Raw genomic sequence first — 23,181 nt, 5'->3', positions numbered from 1 at the left:
TATAACTCACTACAAGGTGGTCGACAGCAGCTTCTATGCTATAGCAATTGGAGAGGTAGACTTGAACAAGTGTGAACCTTGGGATATGCCATGTAAGTTTTTTGAAAGAGATTTTGTCTCTCTCTCTCCAGTGTTTGTTCCTGGATATGAATTATGTTTTAACTTTAACATTTGTGTTTTGTTGAATAAAGGGAGAGAAAAAATGGGAGAGGAGTGGTACTTCTTCTACATTAAAGACAGAAAATGCCCAACTGGTTTGAGGACCAACAAAGCTACTGAAGCTGGTTACTAGAAAGCTACAGGAAAGGATAAGGAGATTTACAGAGGGAAAAGACTTGTCAGAATGAAGAAAACTCTGGTTTTCTACAGAGGAAGAGCTCCAAAAGGAGAATGGGTCATGCACAAATATAGGCTAGAGGGAAAATTCTCTCTGTCTAACCTACCAAAATCAGCCAAGGTAGAGTGGAGAGCTCTTCCTCTGCTTTCCGTTGTTCATCGACAATGTTATTGTGTGGTCCTTGATGAGTTCTTTTTCTGGTGTCGTTCGTTCTTTTATAGAACGAGTGGGTGATATGCAAGGTGTTCAACAAGAGCTTAGGTGATAAGAAAATTCAAGACTGTCGTTCGATCGTTTGTTCTTTTTCTACTGTCATCAGGTGAGAAGAAAATTCAAGACTGCATGAAACACATTATCAAAGGCAACCCGTGGAAGAAACCCATCCACGAGAAGAAACTGTTGTCGAGAAAATAAGGTGTGGACCGGTCCTGTCCACAATGAACCGAATGCTGGCGTGGATCGAAATGGTCCATCCACGAGATGAAAACAGTACCGAACAGCACCTAAATAGCTATTCCTTCCCCCTCACATGGGAATGAGAATTCATTCCCTATTGATGGGAGCAAGGTTTAAAATATTGCAATGTGTCAGGTCGTATTGGTTGATACATATCATTCCGATAGGAAATTGATACACAAAACATGTAAAAAATCATGTGTTCCATTTCTTTTCATATGTATCAGCAGATATGGGCCCATATCGGGCTATTTCAGATCTGTATTGGTCGATACAAGCTAAGTCTAATTTCTTCATTAATTAGTTAATTACTCCTATATTGAAGACAAGTTTAAATTGAGCGTTGAATTTTATTGCCTAATTACAATTCTCTCATTAATTCTATTAATTAATAATTCTCTCTCATTAAATTAGTTTTGTTAGTGTAAAACCTACAAATATTAACAATAGCAAGACTTGAACCTTGGTCACTAGATTTTAATGCCCATAATTTCGCCACTAAAGTACTCCGATTTATTTGTTATAATTATATGCATTTTTAGTTTTAAGTCAATTTTCTTTTTTCCTAAATATACTTTGCTTATTCATTTTCTGGTATCGGCTAAAGCTAGAGTATGGGGATATAGAATCTGCAGTGGGAAGAGAGACTCCGCAACTTCACCTGTCCCATGTTTAGATCATCTAACCCCACCATCATGGGGCTTAGTGGTCAAGTCAGGTTGAAAATGGGTACAGGTCGAATGGCTAGCACAAGTATAATTATCCATTTGTAGTTTATTTAAATGGGAGTGCAGTACACTAGTAGACAATTGCACACCCTTAGGTTGTGTTTGGTTGGAGTGCAAATGTTGAATCGTTACAAATTGTAATCCTGTTCAGATTTGCATATATTTAGTTATACTTTAAGAAATAATTGGTTTTTATGCAAATTTGTATATAGACTTGGGTTTGTATCGAGGAGAGGAGAAAAAATTTCTTCCTTAAAACGAAAGAATAATTTTCTCCGTAAATTAATCAACATCCATAATATAAAACAAAAAATAACAAAAGAATAAAAAAAAACGCCTAGGTATTAGTTGCCCTTGTGTAAATCTGCTGGCTTGCATGTGCAGACACCATCCTAATAAGACCTCTTGCCATTAATTCCCTGATAGCCCGCCGTGCCAGCGATCCATTGATCTGGGAGTAAAACAATGAAATGAATGTGTGTACTTGAGTAAAGACAACATGTACAGAGTGGTAGTTGGAGAACAAAAGCATGCTTCAAATTATTTTTGGGATAATAATAATTTACCCAGTTGTCCGAATTTTGAAAGTTGAATCAATACTCAATAGAAGTTACAAAAAATGCACTCAAAAAATCAAAATCACACATTCTGCTAATTGGCAAATAAATATATAAGAAAATAAGCATACACATAAATATGTGTTATTAATGGTATAATATAAGTATCTATAGAGGCTTTGAGATGCTCTACCACCCAAGATAGCTTTGAACTTGGTGCTCTGCCACTGTTTCAACTTTCTGCTTTTGTTTTCACTTTGCACGCCATTATACAAAGAAACAGTATTATAAAAGGCATACGGGTGAGTCTGATTTTAGGGGGGCGTATTCTCACCTGGATTATTGCTATATGTTGATGAACTAACCTTAAACTTGAGGTTTGACGAGGTAATTTATCATATTATAGACTGAAATTATTACTTTTAGAGTTTGAATAGTATAGCCTATGTTGGATTTAAACCTTCAACCTACAATCATTGTACTACCATAATGAAGCTCTAACGAATTCACCTAAGAAGACTTTCTTTTCAAAATTTTGATTCCATATCGTTGTATAATAAATTCTTTTTTTATAGGTGACCCCCAACTTCATTCAGGCGAGTGCCTCATGCATCAGTCTCAGGCTCAGACTCTAGGAACTCCACTGCACATTCATTAAACACAAAATATACACAACTCATGCAAGACCTGTCCATGTTAAAAGGCTCGTACAATATAGTACGCATGTCTCAGAGGAGTTCTTCATATGATAACATGTCCCAATTGATATTTTTATCACTTACTCCTCTTCCTCAATATCTAAGAGATTTTTCAAGTCAATTCCTATGTTAGGGCTATCCTACAAAGTATTATTATTATCTTTTTTTCAGTTGCACAAACAGTAAATTATCAGAAACAAATGTACCATATCATCATCATCATCCTTATCCCAACTAAATGGGTTCAACTACATGAGTCCTGTTTCTTCAATTCGTTCCATTTAAAGCCATTCATTGTTAAATTATTAGTGTCTATTGATGTCCTTTTTGGTCTACCCCTAGCCCTACTAGCCCTTTCAACTTGTAACAAATTACATCCTGTAATCAGTGCTATTGATGGTCTTCTATGCTCATGCTCAAACTATCTTAGTCTACTTTCAGCTCATCCATCTTAGCATTTGCATTTCTACCAAATTCATTTTCTAGACATGTTTTTTGACTGCCCAAAACTCTGCTCCATACAACATAGCTGGCTTTGCAACTGTTTTTTAGAATTTTCCTTCTAGTCTAAGTAGTATCCACCTATCACATAAAAGTACAGATGCATCCCTCCATTTTGTCCGTCCAGCTCTAATTCTTTGAGTGACATACTCCTCAATCTCTCCTTAATTCTTTAGTGACATACTCCTCAATTTCTCCTTTATTATGAAACGCCTATTCAATACCTTGCAATATTTCATTACAATAGCAATATAGGTACATGAAATAGGGTTGAAATACTAACTACAGTTGTTAATCTCTAACCAACAACAAAACGAAAACCATTTATAAATGTTCCTCACTAGAACTAATAGTCATCACTTCATCGATGTCAGACTTCAACCGGTAATTTTAATGTCTGATGAATCGACAATATCGTGTTCAAAAAAGAAAATTCATTGTTTATTAAAACTAAACCATTAACTCAAGAAGTTGTCAAAGTATAAAAGGAGAAAAGCTTAATAATTTAACATATGACAAGTAAAATAGCAAGGAAGACAACTTAACAAATGACAGGCTTACCCTTAATCTGTCAGACAAAATGGAAGGGGTGATGAGCTTATATTTGGGTGCTTCCGATAGGAGCTTGTCGTAGGTCGCCTGGTCAAACAAAACCATGTTGTTCACCTTCTCCTTTTGCTTTCCCTTGCTCCACTTCTGTGTCATTGAAAGTAAATAATAAATATATATTAGTAAATAATAAAAATACATATAATAGTAAATAATAAATACATATAAATAATAAAAACATCCGTTTTTCCTAAATAACAGAAATCAGACTGACTAAAACCAAAATCAAATCGAGCCTCAACAATGAAAATAGTCCCCAGACTGCAAAAAATAATAAGAATAAATAAAATAAAAATGAATTAATCAATAGACAGATGAGATCGTGTAAAAAACAGAGGTGGAAGATAGGCATTATTTAAACCTTCTTCTTCTGTTTACCGCCCCCAGATTTGGCAGGCTTAGAAGATGGAGGAGGAGCCTTTTCTTTCTTTGGCGCCTGAAAACAAAATAGCAAGTTCGTTAAGGGTCAGTTCCTCGTCTGAATTTACAGGAACAGCAAAACTAATGGAATTAGCATGTAAAGTTGGTAATAATGAGAGGTAAAAAAAAAAGCAATGCGTACCATCCAATTTGAAGCAGTGAATAGTTACAGAGGAGGAACGAGGGCCCTGACGATGTGGAGATGCAGGTGCCTTGGAAAAACCCTTGATCTGGTTTTCGGTGATTTTATACGAGAGGTCTGATCTGAATCAATCAATTCAATATGGCATGGGATTTCTGAAAAAGCAATCCAGCCGCACATCGGGAACATCTGTCTACTTGTACGGAAGATATTATAGATGACTTAATCTCAGTGTTCACATGGTCCTTGAGCCGACTTACCTTATAGTCTAAAACACTTTCTATAGTTTAAGACCTATTTAATTAATGTATCTTTCACAAGAATTGTTTGTTTTGCCATATGGTCAACAAAACTTAGTGAAAATGTTTAAGGGCATGGCCTAGGGGTGATCTTTTCAGCCCGGCCCGGAAAATCCGGGCTTGGGCCTAGGTTTTTTTGTTAAGATTCGGCCTCGGCCCAAACGGGTTGGGCTTGGGCCTAATTTTTTAGGCTCGACCCTAAATATATATATATATATATATTATTTAAAAATATTTGATAATTGATGTTTTATATATTAAATAGAGATTTGTAGGAAATTAAATATTTTAATCTTAGGGTCCTAGATCTTATCATATTCTAATTTAGTATTTAATAAAATATAGAAATTACTAAACCCTAATCTTTCCATTCTCGATTCTCTCTCTCTCTCACCAATTTTACAAAACCACTGCCCAATTTCACAAAACCACCAATTGAAACTTATAAATTACAAAGTATAATTATTTAATTTCTTTTATGTTAGTATTTTTTATCTTGATATTAAATTTAAAGTTTCATACAGGTACTATAGTCTCCACGATAATAACTGAAAAAAAAAGGTATAATTGTTAGATTTTGGAACTGAAATACACCAATTAGGCTCGAAACCTTGGCCTGGCTCAGCTCGGGCCCAAGCTTATAATTTTAGGCCCATAATGCGGAACGGGCTCAAGCCTAGCCTCAGCCCATTGTTATGAAGGCAAAGCCCGGATTGGCCCATGATCACCCCTGCCATGGCCTCATGATTATTTATTTCAAAAGTACCCTTACCACTTCTTTGCACAACAAACAAAATTGACCAAATAGAGCCAGATAGAGTAGTTGCTCGTGTCTTTGTAGGGACAAAAATGGTATGCTCATTTTTATTTTCTTTTGATTAAATTTATTGAAATGGACATTAGGGCCAAAATTGTCATTTTTTACAATCATCTAATGGAAGGTAAATTAAATAAATGGATTGCAAACTATAGGGGTGTTTTATTAAAACTCAAACTATAGGTAGGTTTTAGTAAATCCATGAAATTGTAGGGAGCATTTTAGTAAATGGCACTTGCATAAGGAGATGACAGTGAATAATTATAGGGAGATGCCAATGAATAGTGAATAGTGACCGATGAATAGTATGATTAGAGGGTTAACAATATGAATAGTGAATGATGGAGCCAATGGAGAAAAGAATATGGAGATGAGTATGTTATGCAAAAAACATATTGAAAACAGTGATTGAAAATATTTCTTAATATAATGAAAACAGAGATTGAAATATTTCTTAATATTGATAATTATAGAGATATAGATCAAACAGATAGATTCTTAATGATGATACAACAACATACAATCTCTTACAAAATTACAAAGCTCACAAACAACACACTTCTAAGATCACTCGGAAAAAAAACACTCAAACTATTACAAAGCATTGAGAACTAGGAGACTTCTGCACTTCGGAAATTTTTTGAACACTCTAAACAAAGAGAAGAGCTCCTTATATAGAGGCTGCCGAAGCTTCGAGAGAGAGACAGTGATGAGCCACTTTATTCGTTCTTATCTTCAAGGCTTCTATTATTGAGATGCCTTTTAACTTTTCCTTCGCGCATCTGAATTATTAAGTTGGTAACTTATCTTCATATTGTCCTATTAAGACCAACTGACGTAGCTTTTACTATTCAGGATGAGATGGAATATTCAATTAGTGACTTGAAGAGTGACCTTAGTGCGGGCTGAGAGATCGGACACTCTGTCTCGATGTCCTTCGAGATTCCTTTACTTTTTTCTTTCATTCTTTTGGCCATTCGAAGGGACATGTCTTCGAGTTCTTTCATCTTCCTCTGAAGCGGGTTTAGGGGTCTTTGTGAGATGAAATTTATCCCACCACTTAATTTCAACTATGTATCAAGATGGTAACTCCATTTTAGAATCCAAGAAAGACGAAATGTTTTAATGAATTCGAATTGCTAATGTTTCATTACATTCTTTTTTCATAGTATATAATTTCGGACTCATATTGATGTATTTTTAAGATTTATTTTAATTTTCCAAACATATTTTAATTTTCTCACCATATTTATACCTAACCAAAGCATATCTCAATTTATCTTCTTAGAAATGCCTTTCCAATTATTTGAACTATCGTCCTAAATATACTTTGCTTATTCATTTTCTGGTATCGGCTAAAGCTAGAGTATGGGGATATAGAATCTGCAGTGGGAAGAGAAACTCCGCAACTTCACCTGTCCCATGTTTAGATCATCTAACCCCACCATCATGGGGCTTAGTGGTCAAGTCAGGTTGAAAATGGGTACAGGTCGAATGGCTAGCACAAGTATAATTATCCATTTGTAGTTTATTTAAATGGGAGTGCAGTACACTAGTAGACAATTGCACACCCTTAGGTTGTGTTTGGTTGGAGTGCAAATGTTGAATCGTTACAAATTGTAATCCTGTTCAGATTTGCATATATTTAGTTATACTTTAAGAAATAATTGGTTTTTATGCAAATTTGTATATAGACTTGGGTTTGTATCGAGGAGAGGAGAAAAAATTTCTTCCTTAAAACGAAAGAATAATTTTCTCCGGTCATCAGTCGAAGTAAATAGGTATTGTCATTGCATCAGTAAATAGGTATTGTCATTGCGAGCGAGAAAGGTAACTCTAGTGATCTCCACGATCTCTAAAATTTAAGATAGGTAAATCTGTTCCCGTTTTGATATTTGGTCTCTCATTTTCTTTTTTTTTTCCTGTTTTCAGGTCATCTACCTCTCTAGAAGAAAGATTTTCTCCAAATCCATTATTTGTCTTCGTTTTTACCTTCATTTTCCGATTGCATATTTGGCTTGGTATCTGTATGTCTTGGTGTGATGGTGCTTGTTCATATTGTGTTTTAAATGTCTTCGGATATATATGTTGGACCAAAGGTTTATACCTGTCTCTCTGCTCATAGAGATTGCTATAGGTTAGATTTATTGAGAAATTGAGTATCTTCTAGTGCTTCAAAAGGTTCTTGTTGTCCCGATTTCTCTCTTTCTGTTCCAGAAGATCATTAAGCATATAGCAAGTTTTCTCAGGGTTGAAAAGGAACCCAAGTCGTTTTGCATCTATTTGTACTGTTATGTGGTTGTTATCATGTTAGATGTTACAAAGAGATGATTCAAAAAATCAAAACAGAACCAAGGAGTAAACTCATTTTTACCTGCTCAGAATTAACAAACTAATCATTCCCAGTTAAAATTATAATAAAATGAACACTCCCTTTTTCTATTGAGTACCATGGTTTGTCCTTTCCAATAGTGGACATGGGAAATATGTCTCATAAGGAACTCCACATTCTCCACCAGAGTTTGGTGTTTTGTATATTGATCCAGAGCTTTCAAAGTCTCTGTAAATGTTATAAACAAGGAATTATATCAGCTAGCTATTGAAAAAAGATGAAAAAGAGCAATTCAAGCCCATAGAGGCTTGATATATTTACCATTAGTTTTCTCATATGTTCTTCTATAAGCATCCACAAAAAAAAAAGAGTTTATAAGTGAGAAACAATACCTTTCATGGTTGCCAATTGCAATCATATAAGAGACCTGAGAAGCCATAGGTTTGATGGGGTGAAGAAAGAAATAAGTGGAATAAGGCTTGTTCAAAAAAACTAATGAATTCTGAGAACATAATGTGTTCGGTTTTTGTTTTTATTCTATCAAGGAAAAAAAATATGGTAAAGATAATCTTTCGAATTGGTCTCTCTTTTGGTAACAAGAATTATGATTATGATGGTCACTTTAGCTAATCTATACATTCAAGCAGTGTTGTAGGGAATCTGCTAAAATGGATGAAGCCATTTAAATCATAATGTTATTTTCAAAGTGGGGAATAAAAAGAAAAAGAAATCCGTCACTGCATTATGAGAACAAGACAATCATTCTTAGTTATGGAATTGCAAAATTCAAACCAAGGCATATGTGCTGTGAGCGTCGGAAAAACCGAGCTCACTTGCCACTTGGGCTGAGAATGGAGTTGCCACCCATTAAACATGAAATTGGAGTTGATGGGGCCCACATGGGATGCTGACAACAAATATCTGCATACTAAAAGACTAACAACCTGAATTCATTAAAGATTTAAAACATATTACTAAACTTAAATGAACCTAAAAGAAGCATCAACCGGTCATCACAACAAAGAGAGCACGACTTGATACAACAAAATCTGGAAAGAGCATGTAACAATAAATAAACAACAAAGATGAAACTCAAAGCATCATAACTAGAAGTAAACACTTATACTAATGATATTCGGTAGAAGCAAAGTAGAATAAAAAAACTACTTGATAAAATGCATCAAAACTAGCTAAATTCGTTGTTCGGGATGGTGGAATTAAAAGCTATCTGAAGAAATTCCAAATTCTGAAATAATACCGAATTGAAAATTGATTAACAAAACATATCAGAAGCTGAACTAATAGTTTAGTGAGATACGTAAGGGAATTAACGGAGTTAAAAGCTATTTGAAGAAATGAGAAATTCTGAAATAATGCCGAATTGAAAACTGATTAACAAAACATATCAGAAATCGAACCAACACAGTTTAGTGAGATGCATCAGATAATAAACGGAATTAAAAGCTATCTAAAGAAATGATAAATTCTGAAACAATACCGGATTGAAAACTGATTAACAAAACATATCAGAGGCCGAACTAATATAGTTTAGTTAGATGCATTAGAAAAATAACGACAAAGGAAAAGACAAAGACCTATTGTTACAGTTCGGTAAATGTATCAGAGAAAATCTAAGAAAGAATAGGAACGGAACCGACTAAACTTTCTATCCGACGGCCATCACTTTGCATGAACTACAAACTATCTGAAAGAAGAACAATATACCCCCAGGCGTTCATCTTTAGTAAAAAAAATCCAACTCAAAGAAGAAATGTAACATAGAAACCGAACTGAAACTAAGAAAAACTAGTAGGATTAGGCAGAGTATGGGAACTCATAGAAAATCGATTCTTTCCCTTTCTCATCCCTGGTTCACAAATATATAAAAGTAAAAAGAGAAAGGATAAAATAAACTAAAATAGAGAGGCAGAAATCTGATTGGGGGATTACCTGACTGCGCTGATTCCCAGGACGTCGCCGGCTACTACAAAGGTTGGCCGAACTTCAGTAGGAATAAGGTTGGTCCACTTCAGGATCTCACAGAGTCCCGGATTGTCTGGCATAATCAGGCACCGATGCTGCACAGGAGTGTTCGTTCCAAGCAGGAGTTAGCTATACAACTCCTTTGTTCTGCGTTGAAGGTGGGATAGACGACAACAGGAACTAGCGATGGAGAAAACTATGCTTTTCAAAACAAATAGAACTAGAGGAAGAGAATAGGGGAGAGTCGGTGGTGGTAGAGATTCCGTCTCACCGCCACTGTGTTACTGGTTCTGGCGGAAGGTGAGAAGGACAAAGGAGAGGATGAAAAAAAAAGACTGAGAGAGGAGAGAGAATAAGGGAAGGGGCTCGGCAAAATCGCAGAAGGAAGATGTTCTTCTCTGCTCCGCCACTGGTTCGAGTAGAGAAGAAGATGAACAGTTAACTCTTCGATTCTTCCCGATTAAGGCGAATGAAGAGTTTACGTTGAATTTATATGGGAAGCGGGGCATTTTCATAATTTTGAGTCAAATGGGGTATTTTGGTAATTTTTAGAAGGCTAGGTTAAACTGGGTCTAAGAGGGTCAAACCGGGTTCTTGGTTCAATGATGGGTGGTCTCGGGTCAAAAGATAGAAAGTTGAGATGAGTGGGTTTGTGTGTGTGGGGAGAGTGGGTTTGTGTGTGTGGGCTAATAGGATTGATAGATATATAATCTTTTTGGATGAAGAGGCAAATAGGGGTATTGATTGAAATTTCATGGGGTGGGGCTTTTAGACATTCTAAGTCAGCTGGTGGGGTCAAATTGGTCCGGACAGGCTTGGATTGGGGTAGATGTGGAAAGGAATCGATATGATTAATTTGAGGGCTCGAAATAGAATATTTGTGTGATGAAGGAGAAAATAAAGATAGTTTTGGGTGAAATTTCTATGGGAGGGATTTTTGGTTTGAGATGACTGGTAAAATAAAATTGAGGCAACTGGGCCCAAACGGAGCAGATTTGGAATGAGCTTTAAAATGGAATCTTTGTGTAATTTAGGGTAAATGAAGGTGTTTTGGGCTGGAATTTCATATGGAGGGGTTTTTGGGTATTCTGGAGTGGTTGGGAAAGTTTGATTGGTTTAGATGTGTTTGGATCAAGCGAAGATGGGTTGTGGGTGTGAGAATGGTCAAAATGAAATCTTTGCTTGATGGACGGGTGAACGAAGGAATCTTGAGTTCAAATTTAATGGGTAGGTGCTTTGGGATGTTCCGGGTCTGATGGTCGTGTCTGATTTAATGGTTGAGGTGTAAGTGAGGGTCGATCGGGGCCATCGGATAGGTATCAAGTAGGTTTAACGGTGTATTTGAGGGCTCTCGGGGTGAAATTTGGGTTTTCTAGGTTTTTGGGTGTTTTGGAGAGGTCGGAAGAGTCTTATTGGGTGTTTGGGGTGAATTGGAAGTTCAGGCAGCGAACTAAGCAAAAATCAGATGTTGACAACTGCCCCTCTTTGTTGTGAGGTAAGAAACTATGAAACAACAAAGACAAAAGAAGCACACAGAGATTTTTCGAATGACAAGCTTAGAAGAAGGGCAAGACGAGGAAGGAGAATTATAGTAAGGGAAGGTAAAGAAGAAGGGGAATTCTTGGCAAAGCGACCTTCCCTAAGTATCAAGAACCATCAGAATCAAGTTACATTTGCCCTAAAAGAAAACGATTTATAATAGGAAAAATATTTGGAGAAAAGACCCCTCCTTACGGAATCAGGGATATGTCTGTGAAACTAGATTTGAGTAAACCTACAAAAAGAATTGCATCTAGATAAATATGCGAAATCTGGATAAAAGTAAATATACGAAATTTGGAAATGGAAAAATCTGGGTTAAAGTAAATCTACGAAATCTAGATCTGGGTAAGCTTACGAAAAAATTGTATTTGGATAAATATGTGAAAACTGTATTAAAGTAAATCTCAAAAATCTAGATCTGGTAAATCTATGAAAAACTGGACTAAAGTAAATCTGGATCTGGGAAAAATACGCGAAAACTGGAATTTAGTAAATCTAGGAAATCTGGATTTGGGATATCTGTGAAATCTAGGATAATCTACAAAAAACTGAATTAAAGAAAATCTGGGGAATCTGGATCTAGGATATCTGTGAAAAACTTGACTAAAAGTAAATATGGATCTGGGAAAAATCTATGAAAACTGGAATAAAGTAAATCTATGAAATCTGGATTTGGGAAATCTGCGAAAAACTGAATTAAAGAAAATCTGAGAAATCTGGATTTGGGATATCTGTGAAAAATTGGACTAAAGCAAATCTAGATCTAGGAAATCTGTGAAAATTGGAATAAAGTAAATCTAGAAAATCTAGATCTAGGATAAAAATGTGAGAAATTGGATTAAAGTAAATCTATGAAATATGGATCTTGGAAAATCTGGATTAAAGCACATCTGTATCTGAAAAAAATCTGAATTAAAGCATATCTAGATCTGGAAAACTAGATTAAAGTAAAGCTGGATTCTAGATCTGGGAAAAACTATGAAAAACTAAATTAAAGTAAATTTGGGAAATCTGGACCTGGGATAAAACTGTAAAAAACTTGACTAAAGTAAATCTGGATCTGGGAAATATGTGAAAACTGGAATAAAAGTAAATCTAAAAAATTTGGATCTAGGATAAAACTGTGAAAAATTGGATTAAAATAAATCTGCGAAATCTGGATCTTGGAAAAACTGGATTAAAGTACCTCTAGATCTGGAAAAATCTGGATTAAAGTACATATGGATCTAGAAAACTAGATTAAAGTAAATCTAGATTCTGGATCTAGGAAAAACTGCGAAAAACTAAATTAAAGTAAATATGGGAAATCTGGATCTAGGAGAAAGCTATGAAACTGGAATAATGTAAATTTGTGAAATCTGGATCTAGGAAAAAGTTGTGAAACTAGAATAATGTAAATTTGTGAAATCTAGATCTAGGAAAAAGTTGTGAAAACTGGAATAAAGTAAATATGTGAAATCTAGATCTACGAAAATCTAGATTAAAGTACATTTGAATTTGGGAAACTAGATTAAAGTACATATGGATTTGGGAAACTAGATTAAAGTACATTTGGATTTGGGAAATTGGATTAAGGTCTATGAAATCTGGATCTGGGATAGAACTATGAAAAACTAGAATAGAGTAAATCTGGGAAATCTGGATGTAGGATAAATCTATGAAAATTTGGATTAAAGTAAATCTGCGAAATCTGGATCTTGGAAAATTTGGATTAAAGTACATATGGATCTGGAAAAATCTGGATTAAAGTACATCTAGATCTGGAAAACTGGAATAAAGCAAATATGGATTCTAGATCTGGGAAAAATTGTGAAAAACTAAATTAAAGTAAATCTATCACTAAGAAAGACATGTGAGAGACAAACAAATCAATCATTAAGACAAAGGTTCAAAATTCTTACGAAGCACAACCACAAAACACCAACAAATATTCTTTTGTGTTTTTTAGAACATTTTGGAAGATTTGACAGAGTTTCAAACATTATTCTTCTCTTTTTTCCTTTCCTTTTGTTATTTTTTTCATTATTTGTATCATCTTTATTTACTCCATTAAAACTAGTACTAGTCAAGGGAAGGAGATTTACAAATGGGATTTCTAACACGGGTCAAGGCATAAAGGCTGACATGATCGATGGATTTTCTGGATAAGCAAAAGTATATGATGTGATGGTAAATCCAAGATAGAAGTTGAGTATGCACTAAAAAGGTCAAGCATCTCAAATTGTGGCATAAGTATTTAATTATCGAGCAGAGCACATGGGCATGAAATCTAGGAATGGTAAGAAGGGAAAACATTAAAACTCAAGGGTAAGAGTGCCTTCAACATTGACTCATATGAGAGTAATTATGTCAAAAAAAGTCCATGTCTAGTTCGCATCAAATGAAAGCATATATCTGGTCACTACTCGTTGAGCTCATAAGCATGTGTGATGGAATTGTAAATTGTTGAACAAGGGATTCGTCGTAAGAAAAGCCCTATCATAGGGGGTCCGCCCCAATTTTTTTCTCTTCCTTTTTCTCTTTTCTTTTCTTTTTTTTTTTTGTTGAACAAAAGAGGTAAGCTATGAAGTTGATATTTTAATGGAGAAAGTGACGATTATGATCCTTCATCGTCGGCCAAATAGGTTTGTCTAGTGCTAACTTGTTGATTTTTCAAACATCGAGGAGGTCTTGTTTATTAGGATGAAACATGGTATGGGATAAAAGTTACAAATGATGGGTTAAGAGGCTCAAATAGCAATTAATATAGGCATCAAATGCATGGATCATCTCTTGGGAAATTTGATTGAGAGTAGCTCTAATCATCATATTTTCGTCATCATTCCTTTCTTCCTCTTCTTTTTTTTTATTTTTTTATTAAGGTTTTTTCTTCTTAGCCATATGGAGACTACTCTTCATATTCTTCATCAACATGAATCGTGCCTTCTTATTAATCAAGAAGGACTTTATTTTGGGACGAAATGTAATGGGTAGGGAAAATCAAAACTAACATGTGGGTGTCATCATAGAAACTCCCATAATGATGAAATCACCTTAGTGGACCCAGTTTCTTTTGACTGCTTCTTGATTCTCCATTTGTCAATTCACTTTTGCATCAATCTTCATTGATAATTGCTCCACTTTACTTGAGCATTTAATTCTTAACAAAGCTGCCAAAAGTTTTTTTTCTCTCTTTTTTCTTTTTGCTCTTGCGCGATTGCTCTAATCACATTCTACTTATTTTGACACCCACTCACTAGAATGTGTTTATTGCGAAGAAAAGATTGATAGGAAGGCTCAAAGGGCCAACTAGGGGATTTTAATATATTATCAGGATGGAATGCACAAGGACAAGCAAGTGGCCAAGGATGGTCTCCATTTCATTATTGACTGCACGTTGCATATTAAAAAAGCATATGTTGAGCATAGTATATGTCGAGCAAAGCCCTTTGGGCATTCTCCTTCCTGTCTCTCTTTCTTTTGTTTTTGTTTTTTTTCTCTCTTTTTTCTTTTTCTCTTCTTTCTTCTTTCTTTTTTTAGCCCTTTGATGATCCCTAAAGTGCATTCTACGGATTGGCTAGTTTGCCGAAAAAAAGGTCTAACGTATAAGCTCAACTAGTTAACTAGTGACTTTTGCAAATTCAAAGGATCAATGAGGAAAGAGGAATAACTAAGGATGCCTTCAAGTCATTTCTTTAATTAATCGACAGAGCATTAGGTTAGAATTGTGCCTTTATTCTATGCGAGCTCAGGCAATATTCAAAGGGAATGTGCTATGCTTGAGCAGTTGCAGTTCTGCCCTAGTTTGGACAAAGAAGATGGCTTTATTATGGATTGGGGGATCTAAAGGAAGTTCAACTAAAGAACTCTTGATCAACAACTGACTTTTCTTCAAGCATGCTTTTGGGATAGACAACCCTTAATGGACTAATCACTCTTATATGAATAAGCATCTCAGGCAAGGGAAAGAGGAATGGGGGAAAATAATATTTTATTTACAGAAGTGGCCGAACCCATGAGATTGGCTGCTTTATGTACCCCTTTGAAAGGGATCAGGCCAGATGTAGTTCAAAATGGAACTGGGCCACATTAAGGAAGAAACAATCAGATTTGCTAGTTGAGAAGTGATGAAAAGAATTTTGTGCCACGACTCGATAACTAATCTGATAATATACGCCAAGTTACGGGTCTAGGTCAAAGCATTCTTACACCTTTCCTTTCGAAATTTGGATTTTATTTTATTTTTTTCTTCTCTCTTTTCTCTTCTTTTCTCTTTTTTTTTGAATTTTCCTATTTTTTTTTATTTTATCTCTTTTTGTCTCCTTTTTCTTTGCATTGACTAGTTTTGCATCAGAATAACTGGGAATCACTAGATTAGTATCCAAACTAGGCATATCTCTATAAGCCCATGCAAAAAATCACTATTTCCACCAAGCCCGCTCTTTGCTCATGGGACAAGTCTGCTCGGTGCTCCAGTAGATACTTCCTTTGGCTCACCTTCAATACCCAAATTTATGGCCTCAAATTCTATTTTTGGATTATTCTCTCCAAATCACTCTATTTGATCAAGAAGCTCTTTCGGAATTTTCACACCAGGATCTTCTTGTTCAATGCCCATGAAGGTGAAGTCTAACTTAATATCAAAATCGTACAGCTCAAGTGTGAATTCCTGGAACAAGAAAGTAATGAGGGGAAATATGAAATACTTACGATAGGGGTCAGACCCGTGATATGGGCAGCACTATGTACCCTTGTGAAAGGGATCAGGTCGAACGTAGTTCCGCTAGTGTCATGGAATGACATAAAACATTATTGTATTCTGACTATTTACATTAGAAACTCTCAATATGAAAAAAAGTGGGGTAGAGAGCATTGATTCCCCACTCTGGCATTACAATTCAAACCTGAAAAAATGATTTAATTTCATTGTCGGCTCCCAATACTATGGGACAGGCACTCCAACCGGTAACCTCTCCTAGGCGGATTAAATGCGTTGGATCGACATGATCATCTTGGTCCATCTCGCAAACACTACCATTATAAAGCTTTGTGCCAAGCCGGGGATGAGATTCTTCTCCCTCTTTCGGATTAACAAAGATCCCCATTCCACATTTTATGAAGTTGATGGACAAACTGGGACCAGCTCCATGATTAGGGAGAGGGTTTTGTGTTATGCTTATACCTGGTTGTGGTGAGGGGTCTGATATTGGATTGAAGGTAATTAGGTTCTTGTCAATCAAATCCTGGATAGCAAACTTTAATGTTATGCAATGATCTGTGGTCTGGCCGGGCCCCTGGTGAAATGCACAATATGCATTCTCATCATAATGCTTGGGTTTGGGCTCTTGAGGCGGCTTCCACTTCAATAGTTTCAAGTATCCTTCTTGAACCAAGGTAGGCAATAACTGAGAATGGGGATATAGGATATGGATGAGTTCCCTCCATTCCCTGCAGGGATGAGGACCCGTCGGGGGATAAATATGAGGCATGTTGTTGTACCTGGTAGGGGGATGTTGGGGGTTTACTGTAAGTGCAGGTTGATAGGGCATCATCGGGTTCGGTGGTTGCGATGTAAGTGGAGGGTTCATTACCAAAGGTGGTCTGGCAGGTACAGGTTGAGCCTAAACGATGGCTACAAAGCCAGTTTGTGGAAGGGGATAGGTGGAGACTGCATGGATCTCAGTTTCAGCCTTCAACCTGGGTGAGGGTCTCTTTGGTCCAAGAGTAGAGTTTGGTCGAGATTCCTACCCCAGATATGACGGGATTCATATGCCCGTGACGCATAGACTCTTCTATCCTCACAACACTCTTGACAACATCGCTGAAGTCCTTTAATGGTTGGGCCACTAACAGTGTATGGTAGGGATCCTTCAAGGTCCTAATGAAGGTCCTAACCATTTCCTCTTTAGGCAGGGGACGGCGGAGCTTGGCTGCCACCTCACACCAGTGGTAAGCATAGTCTAGGAATGATTCCCCTGACTTCTGACTCATTAATTCCAAATCGGCTTAGTCTAGTACCAACTCCATGTTGTAAGAAAAATGATCAAGGAATGCCTCCGAAACTTTTTTCCACAATTTCTTTTTGTCCTCCTCCAAGTTAGCGAACCATGTCTTTGCACTGCTAGTCAAACTTTTTTGGAACATCTGAATCAATAACTTTTCATTGGACCCGTACTGAAACATATCTCCACAGAAGATTTTCAAATGAGTTTGAGGGCAACTCTTACCATCATATTTTTCAAAATCCCGGATCTTAAACTTCTCAGGCAGCTTAGCGTTGGGGTAAAGACATAACTCTTTAAAGTCCTTGACCCCTAAATTATGCACTCCTTTCAATTGTCTCATCTCCTCCTTCAGTTTTTCTACATCATCCTTCAGAGGGGTTTGAAACAGGGGAGGTGGCATAGAGAATTTGGGTTCCTCCTCCCCAAAAAGTGTTAGGGAGGGTTGGGTATAAGCTTGTCCTGGGAAGCTAAAGGAAGGCTGTCGTAGGGGTCGATGGTAAGATTATTCTGTAAAAGACAACTGAGAAAAAGGCTGATGATACGTTTGCTCTATGGAGCTAAATACGAGTGGGGCGGAGGTGCAAAATTGAAGGATGATTGGGGCGAGGATTGTTGAGACGAAGCTATGAAGGTAAAGGGAGGGGGTGTAAAAGTGTTGTTGGTGGTTGATGTAATGGGAGGCATGGTAGCGGGTGCGGTTCCTGATAATGGGGGCTGAGGATTTGGACTTGTGGAAAAGAGATGATGTGGCATTGATTGGCTATGTTCTTTACGAAAGCTGCAAACTGAGCTATTACATATTCCATTTGCTCTTGAAGTTTCAGGTATTCAATATATGGGACCAAGGCTGGTATCCTCGAGTTTGACAGAGCGACTGAACTTGTGGATGAAGGGGGTGTCATAATGCGATTCTTGTGCCATTGCTCTCGCAACAGATCTTGTGATTATATGCCGAGCTGTGGGCCTAGGATTTCCAATGGTGCTTTGATAAACCACCAAACTTATTTAGTAATTAATCGTCTCTTTTTTTTTTCTTTTTTCTCTTTTTTTTTTGAATTTTGGATTCTCTTCTTTTCTTTTGTATTTTGAGTTTCTCTTTTTTTTGGGGTTTTGATTTTTGAGTTTTTTATTTTTATTTTTTGGGCTTCCATTTTTTTATATTTTGAAATTTTCTTCTTTTTTTATTTTCCCATTTTTTAATTTTATATATTTCTTTTTTTTTGTATTTTGGTTCCCCCCCTTTTTTTTGTTTGTATTTCCCCCCTTTTTATTGATTTTGGGTTTTTCTTTTTTATGTGATTTTCTTTTTTTTTTGTATTTTGTTTCTTTCTTCTCCTTTTTTTTTGTATTTTCCCCCTTTTTTGTATTTTGACTTTTCTCTTTTTATGGATTTTAGATTGTCTCCCTTTTTTAATTTGCATTTTCTTGGGATTTTGGATTTTCTATTTATATATGTACTTATTTTTGCATTTTATCCCTTTTTATTTTTTATTTTTAATTTCCGGTCCGTTTAAAATGAAACATGCAATCAATTACAAATGAGGTAGCAGACCCCGAGAGTCCAAGTCAACATGCAAGCTGGATACATGAATTCAAAGGAGGAACCCGGATCCCGCGGCTGCAAAATCTCCCGAGTTTTCCTCCGTCCTCACCAAATTAGTAGGGTTCTAGAATTCTAATCAGTTGGGAGGAAGCCGGATACATGAATTCCAATGACCCAGTCCTTGGTGGGGTTCTAGAATTCTAATGATTGGATGCAATGCATGCTTCATTCATAAACTAATCACCACAAGGCATAACTTAAAGTCATGAAAGCAAATACCATAATCCGGCAAAATCCAAGACCCGAGTCTGATTACATGCCCATTATTTTCTATTTATCCTTCTACTTGTAAAAAGAAACAAATATTCAATTAGCCATTCAAAGCAATACTTAAAATAAACGATGATCAGTCCGATTAACCCATGTGTTGAGTTTTAGAGGCCCTATAACCCCATTGTACTAACATTAGCATTCGGCTACCACAATAGACCCTCCTTGAACTTTAAACCAGAAGCTTAGTGCTGCTAGTGGGCCCCTTTTGTCTAACGATAGCCACCCAAAGATCTCTCCTTCACAGGCGCATCGATCAGCACACCCAACCAAGACTGCAATTAGTGTCAAAGACAAAATGGCCTACCAAGCTGAATCGGTCGTAAATTACAATCTCCCCTACCAATCATTGAGGCAGAATTGAACCCAGGCCCATCCAAAAGGAACAACCAATGCTATTGTGAATAGGTGATTGACAGAGTGCCGTAACGCACCATTCATACCAGGCCCATCCAAAACCTAATCCTAGCTTTCTAGGCTTGCATACAAGAAGGGCATAACCTATAGTTAAGCAATAACCAGTTGAAAGGAAAAGGACACTTGGGCTTTATTTTCAAAATTCAAAGTGCAGATCCACAAGAGCAATATAGTGCGCAAATGGTACATCTGACCCTAGAGAAGCAGTGTACCTGAACCTGAATCTTAAAGGATCTGCACCTCACTCTTTGAATTCAAAAAACCAGGCTTAAACTTCAACAGGAATTTAGCTTTTATTGAATTTTTTATTTGATTTCATTTACAAGCAAACAAAAAAAAATAAAAAGGAAGAAATTTCAAGAAAGAAAAGGAACTTCAAGAACTTCTAGTGATGCATCCTCCTTCAAGACATCAAGAACTTCTCTTTTGCTTTTTTATTTCCAATTATATATTTTTTTGACTTTTTATTTGATTTTTAATATTTTTTTTGGGATTTTGGTTATTTTTAATTTACTTTTTTTTTATATTTTCTTTGATACTCTTCTAGGTGTAGCCTAAACTTCCTATCCTTCTTTTTTTATTATTTTTTTTTATTCTTATGATTTTTCTCTTTTTTTAATTTTTGATTTTATTATTATTTTTTAGTTTTTTTATCTACATATATTCTATCCCATTGTTCTATTTCTATTTTAGTTTTATTGGACTCTTGACATTTTTATCTATTTTTTGTTTCATTTTATTATTATTTTTTATATTTTATATGGGTCCCACAAGGGTTAAGCAAGCAAACAAAGGGGAAGTGGCTAATATCTTGAATAACTAGGTTGACATGTGGACAGTGATGCATGAGGGGAGAGTTTGACACCTAGACTCAAGGCTCCAACAAGGTTGTTGTCGGCCTTCAAACCTCCTCCCGTTGTGCAAACAGGCTTCTTTGGTTGGTTGCTGGTTTGTGGGTTGTCGATGCAATCCAAATGGCCTAGCACCTACTGCCCCCCTCCTAATAGGAAATTGGATGCTAAAATTTAATGCAAATGGTGTGTGAAGAGTGTGGACAAACAAACAAGAAATCACAGAAATAAAACAATAAACAGATATCTACTAATCATCAAGAAACAAGCAATTATTATTCTAATAAAAGAAAAGCAATATAGAAGCATGTGTATACAAGAAAAAGCTATTAAGCCAACTGGACCCAATGTAGGCCCCACCTATGGTCCAAGAAATCGTCATTTTATGAGCGTCGAAAAAACTGAGCTCACTTGCCACTTGGGCTGGGAATGGAGTCGCCGCCACCCATCAAACATGAAATTGGAGTTGATGGGACCTACGAGATCGACATCGGAAAGCACATTCAGTTTAATAGTGACTCCCACCACCTAAGGCACCGGCCAAACCAGTATGGGGAAGCCTCGGATGGTAGAGGAAAGAGGTTAGGCACTCCTCTCCCAAATCCAATAGGTGGGGCCTACATGAAATGCTGACAACAAACATGAGAAGAACATGTAACATATTACTAAACTTAAATAAACCTAAAAGAAGCATCAACTGGTCATCACAACAAAGAAATCACGACTTGATACAACCAAATCTGGGAAGAGCATGTAACAATAAATAAACAACAAACATGAAACTCAAACCATTTAGAAAGTAAACACTTATACTAATGATCGGCTATTCGGCAGAAGCAAAGTAGAATAAAAAAACTACTTGATAAAATGCATCAGAACTAGCTAAATTCGTTGTTCGGGATGGTGGAATTAAAAGCTATCTGAAGAAATGCCAAATTCTGAAATAATACCAAATCGAAAATTGATTAACAAAACATATCAGAAACCGAACTAATAGTTTAGTGAGATACATCAGGAATAAACGGAGTTAAAGCTATCTGAAGAAACGAGAAATTCTGAAATAATGCCAAATTGAAAATTGATTAACAAAATATATCAGAAATCGAACCAACACAGTTTAGTGAGATGCATCAGAGAATAAACGAAATTAAAAACTTTCTGAAGAAATGACAAATTCTGAAACAATACCGGATTGAAAACTGATTAACAAAACATATCAGAGAAAGAACTAATATAGTTTAATGAGATGTATTAGAGAAATAACGGCAAAGGAAAAGACAAAGACTTATTGTTACAGTTCGGTAATATGTATCAGAGAAAATCTAAGAAAGAAAAGGAACGGAACCGACTAAACCTGCTATCCGGCAGCCATCACGTTGCATGAACTACAAACTGTGTGAAAGAAGAACAATCTATCCCCAAGCGTTCATCTTCAGTAAAAAATCCAACCGAAAGAAGAAAGGTAACACAGAAAACGAACTAAAACTAACAAAAACCAGTAGGATTAGGCAGAGCATGGGAGGTCATAGAAAATCGATTCTTCCCCTTTCTCATCCCTGGTTCACAAATATATATAAAAACAAAGAGAGAAAGGATAAAATAAACTAAAATAGAAAGGAAGAAATCTAATTAATGGAGGATTACCTGACTGCGCTGATTCCCAGGACGTCGCCGGATACTGCAAAGGTTGGCCGAACTTCGGTAGGAATAAGGTTGGTCCACTTCAGGATCTCACAGAGTCCCAGATTGTCTGGCGTAATCAGGCACCGATGCAGCACAGGAGTGTTCATTCCAAGCAAGAGTTAGCTCTACAACTCCTCTGTTTTGCGTTGAAGGTGGGATTGACGACAATAGGAACTAGCAATGGAGACAACTTTGCTTTTCGAAACAAATAGAACTAGAGGAAGAGAAAAGGGGAGAGTCGGTGGTGGTAGAGATTCCGTCTCACCGCCACTGTGTTACTGGTTCTGGCGGAAGGTAAGAAGGACGAAGAAGGAGAGGAAGGAAGAAGAAGACTGAGAAATGAGAGAGAATAGGGGAAGGGGCTCGGCGAAATCGCAGGAGGAAGAGGTTCTTCTCTGCTCCGCCGCTGGTTCGAGCAGAGAAGAAGATGAACAGTTAACTCTTCGATTCTTCCCGATTAGGGCGAATGAAGAGTTTACGTTGAATTTATATGGGAAACGGGGCATTTTCATAATTTTGAATCAAATGGGGTGTTTTGGTAATTTTAAGAAGGTTGGGTTAAATCGGGTCTTAGAGGGTCAAACCGGGTCCTTGGTTCAATGATGGGTGGTTTCGGTTCAAAAGATGGAAAGTTGAGATGGGTCTGATCACTGAGAGTGGGTTTGTGTGTGTGGGCTAATAGGATTGATCGAAATAGAATCGTTTTAGATGATGAGGCAAATAGGAGTAGTTTTGAATGAAATTTTATAGGGTGGGGTTTTTAGACATTCTAAGTCGGTTGGCGGGGTCAGATTGGTCCATATGGGCTTGGATTGGGGTAGATGTGGAAATGATCCGATTCAGTTAATTTAGGGGCTTAAAATGGAATCTTTGTGTGATGAAGGAAAAAATAAAGGCAGTTTTGGGTGAAATTTCTCCAGGTGATGTGTTTGGATCAAGCGGATATCGGTTG

General features: G+C 36.5%; 1 protein-coding gene and 1 long non-coding RNA gene across 2 annotated transcripts; both read right to left on the bottom strand.

Annotated features, from left to right (window-relative positions):
• Positions 1 to 1,739: 1,739 nt before the first annotated feature.
• On the bottom strand, positions 1,740 to 4,641 carry LOC104587171 (small ribosomal subunit protein eS25y). Its single transcript, XM_010244664.3, has 4 exons — positions 4,449 to 4,641; positions 4,248 to 4,322; positions 3,839 to 3,973; positions 1,740 to 1,972 (listed from the first exon to the last, which is right to left on the bottom strand). The coding sequence occupies exons 1-4, from the start codon at positions 4,449 to 4,451 to the stop codon at positions 1,859 to 1,861; spliced, it is 327 nt and encodes a 108-aa protein (XP_010242966.1). The 5' UTR covers positions 4,452 to 4,641; the 3' UTR covers positions 1,740 to 1,858.
• A 6-nt stretch (positions 4,642 to 4,647) lies between these two features.
• Positions 4,648 to 22,702, bottom strand: LOC104587172 (uncharacterized). The gene is made up of 3 exons (XR_002022097.2): positions 9,847 to 22,702; positions 8,289 to 8,323; positions 4,648 to 8,124 (listed from the first exon to the last, which is right to left on the bottom strand). It is a non-coding gene; the product is annotated as an uncharacterized LOC104587172 (long non-coding RNA).
• Positions 22,703 to 23,181: the final 479 nt, after the last annotated feature.

This window comes from Nelumbo nucifera, chromosome 1 (assembly GCF_055504915.1).
Source record: "Nelumbo nucifera cultivar China Antique chromosome 1, China Antique-T2T, whole genome shotgun sequence".
Lineage (NCBI taxonomy): Eukaryota > Viridiplantae > Streptophyta > Magnoliopsida > Proteales > Nelumbonaceae > Nelumbo > Nelumbo nucifera.
The sequence above is the reverse complement of the archived record's forward strand: the minus strand, read 5'-3'. Positions and strand labels throughout refer to the sequence as shown.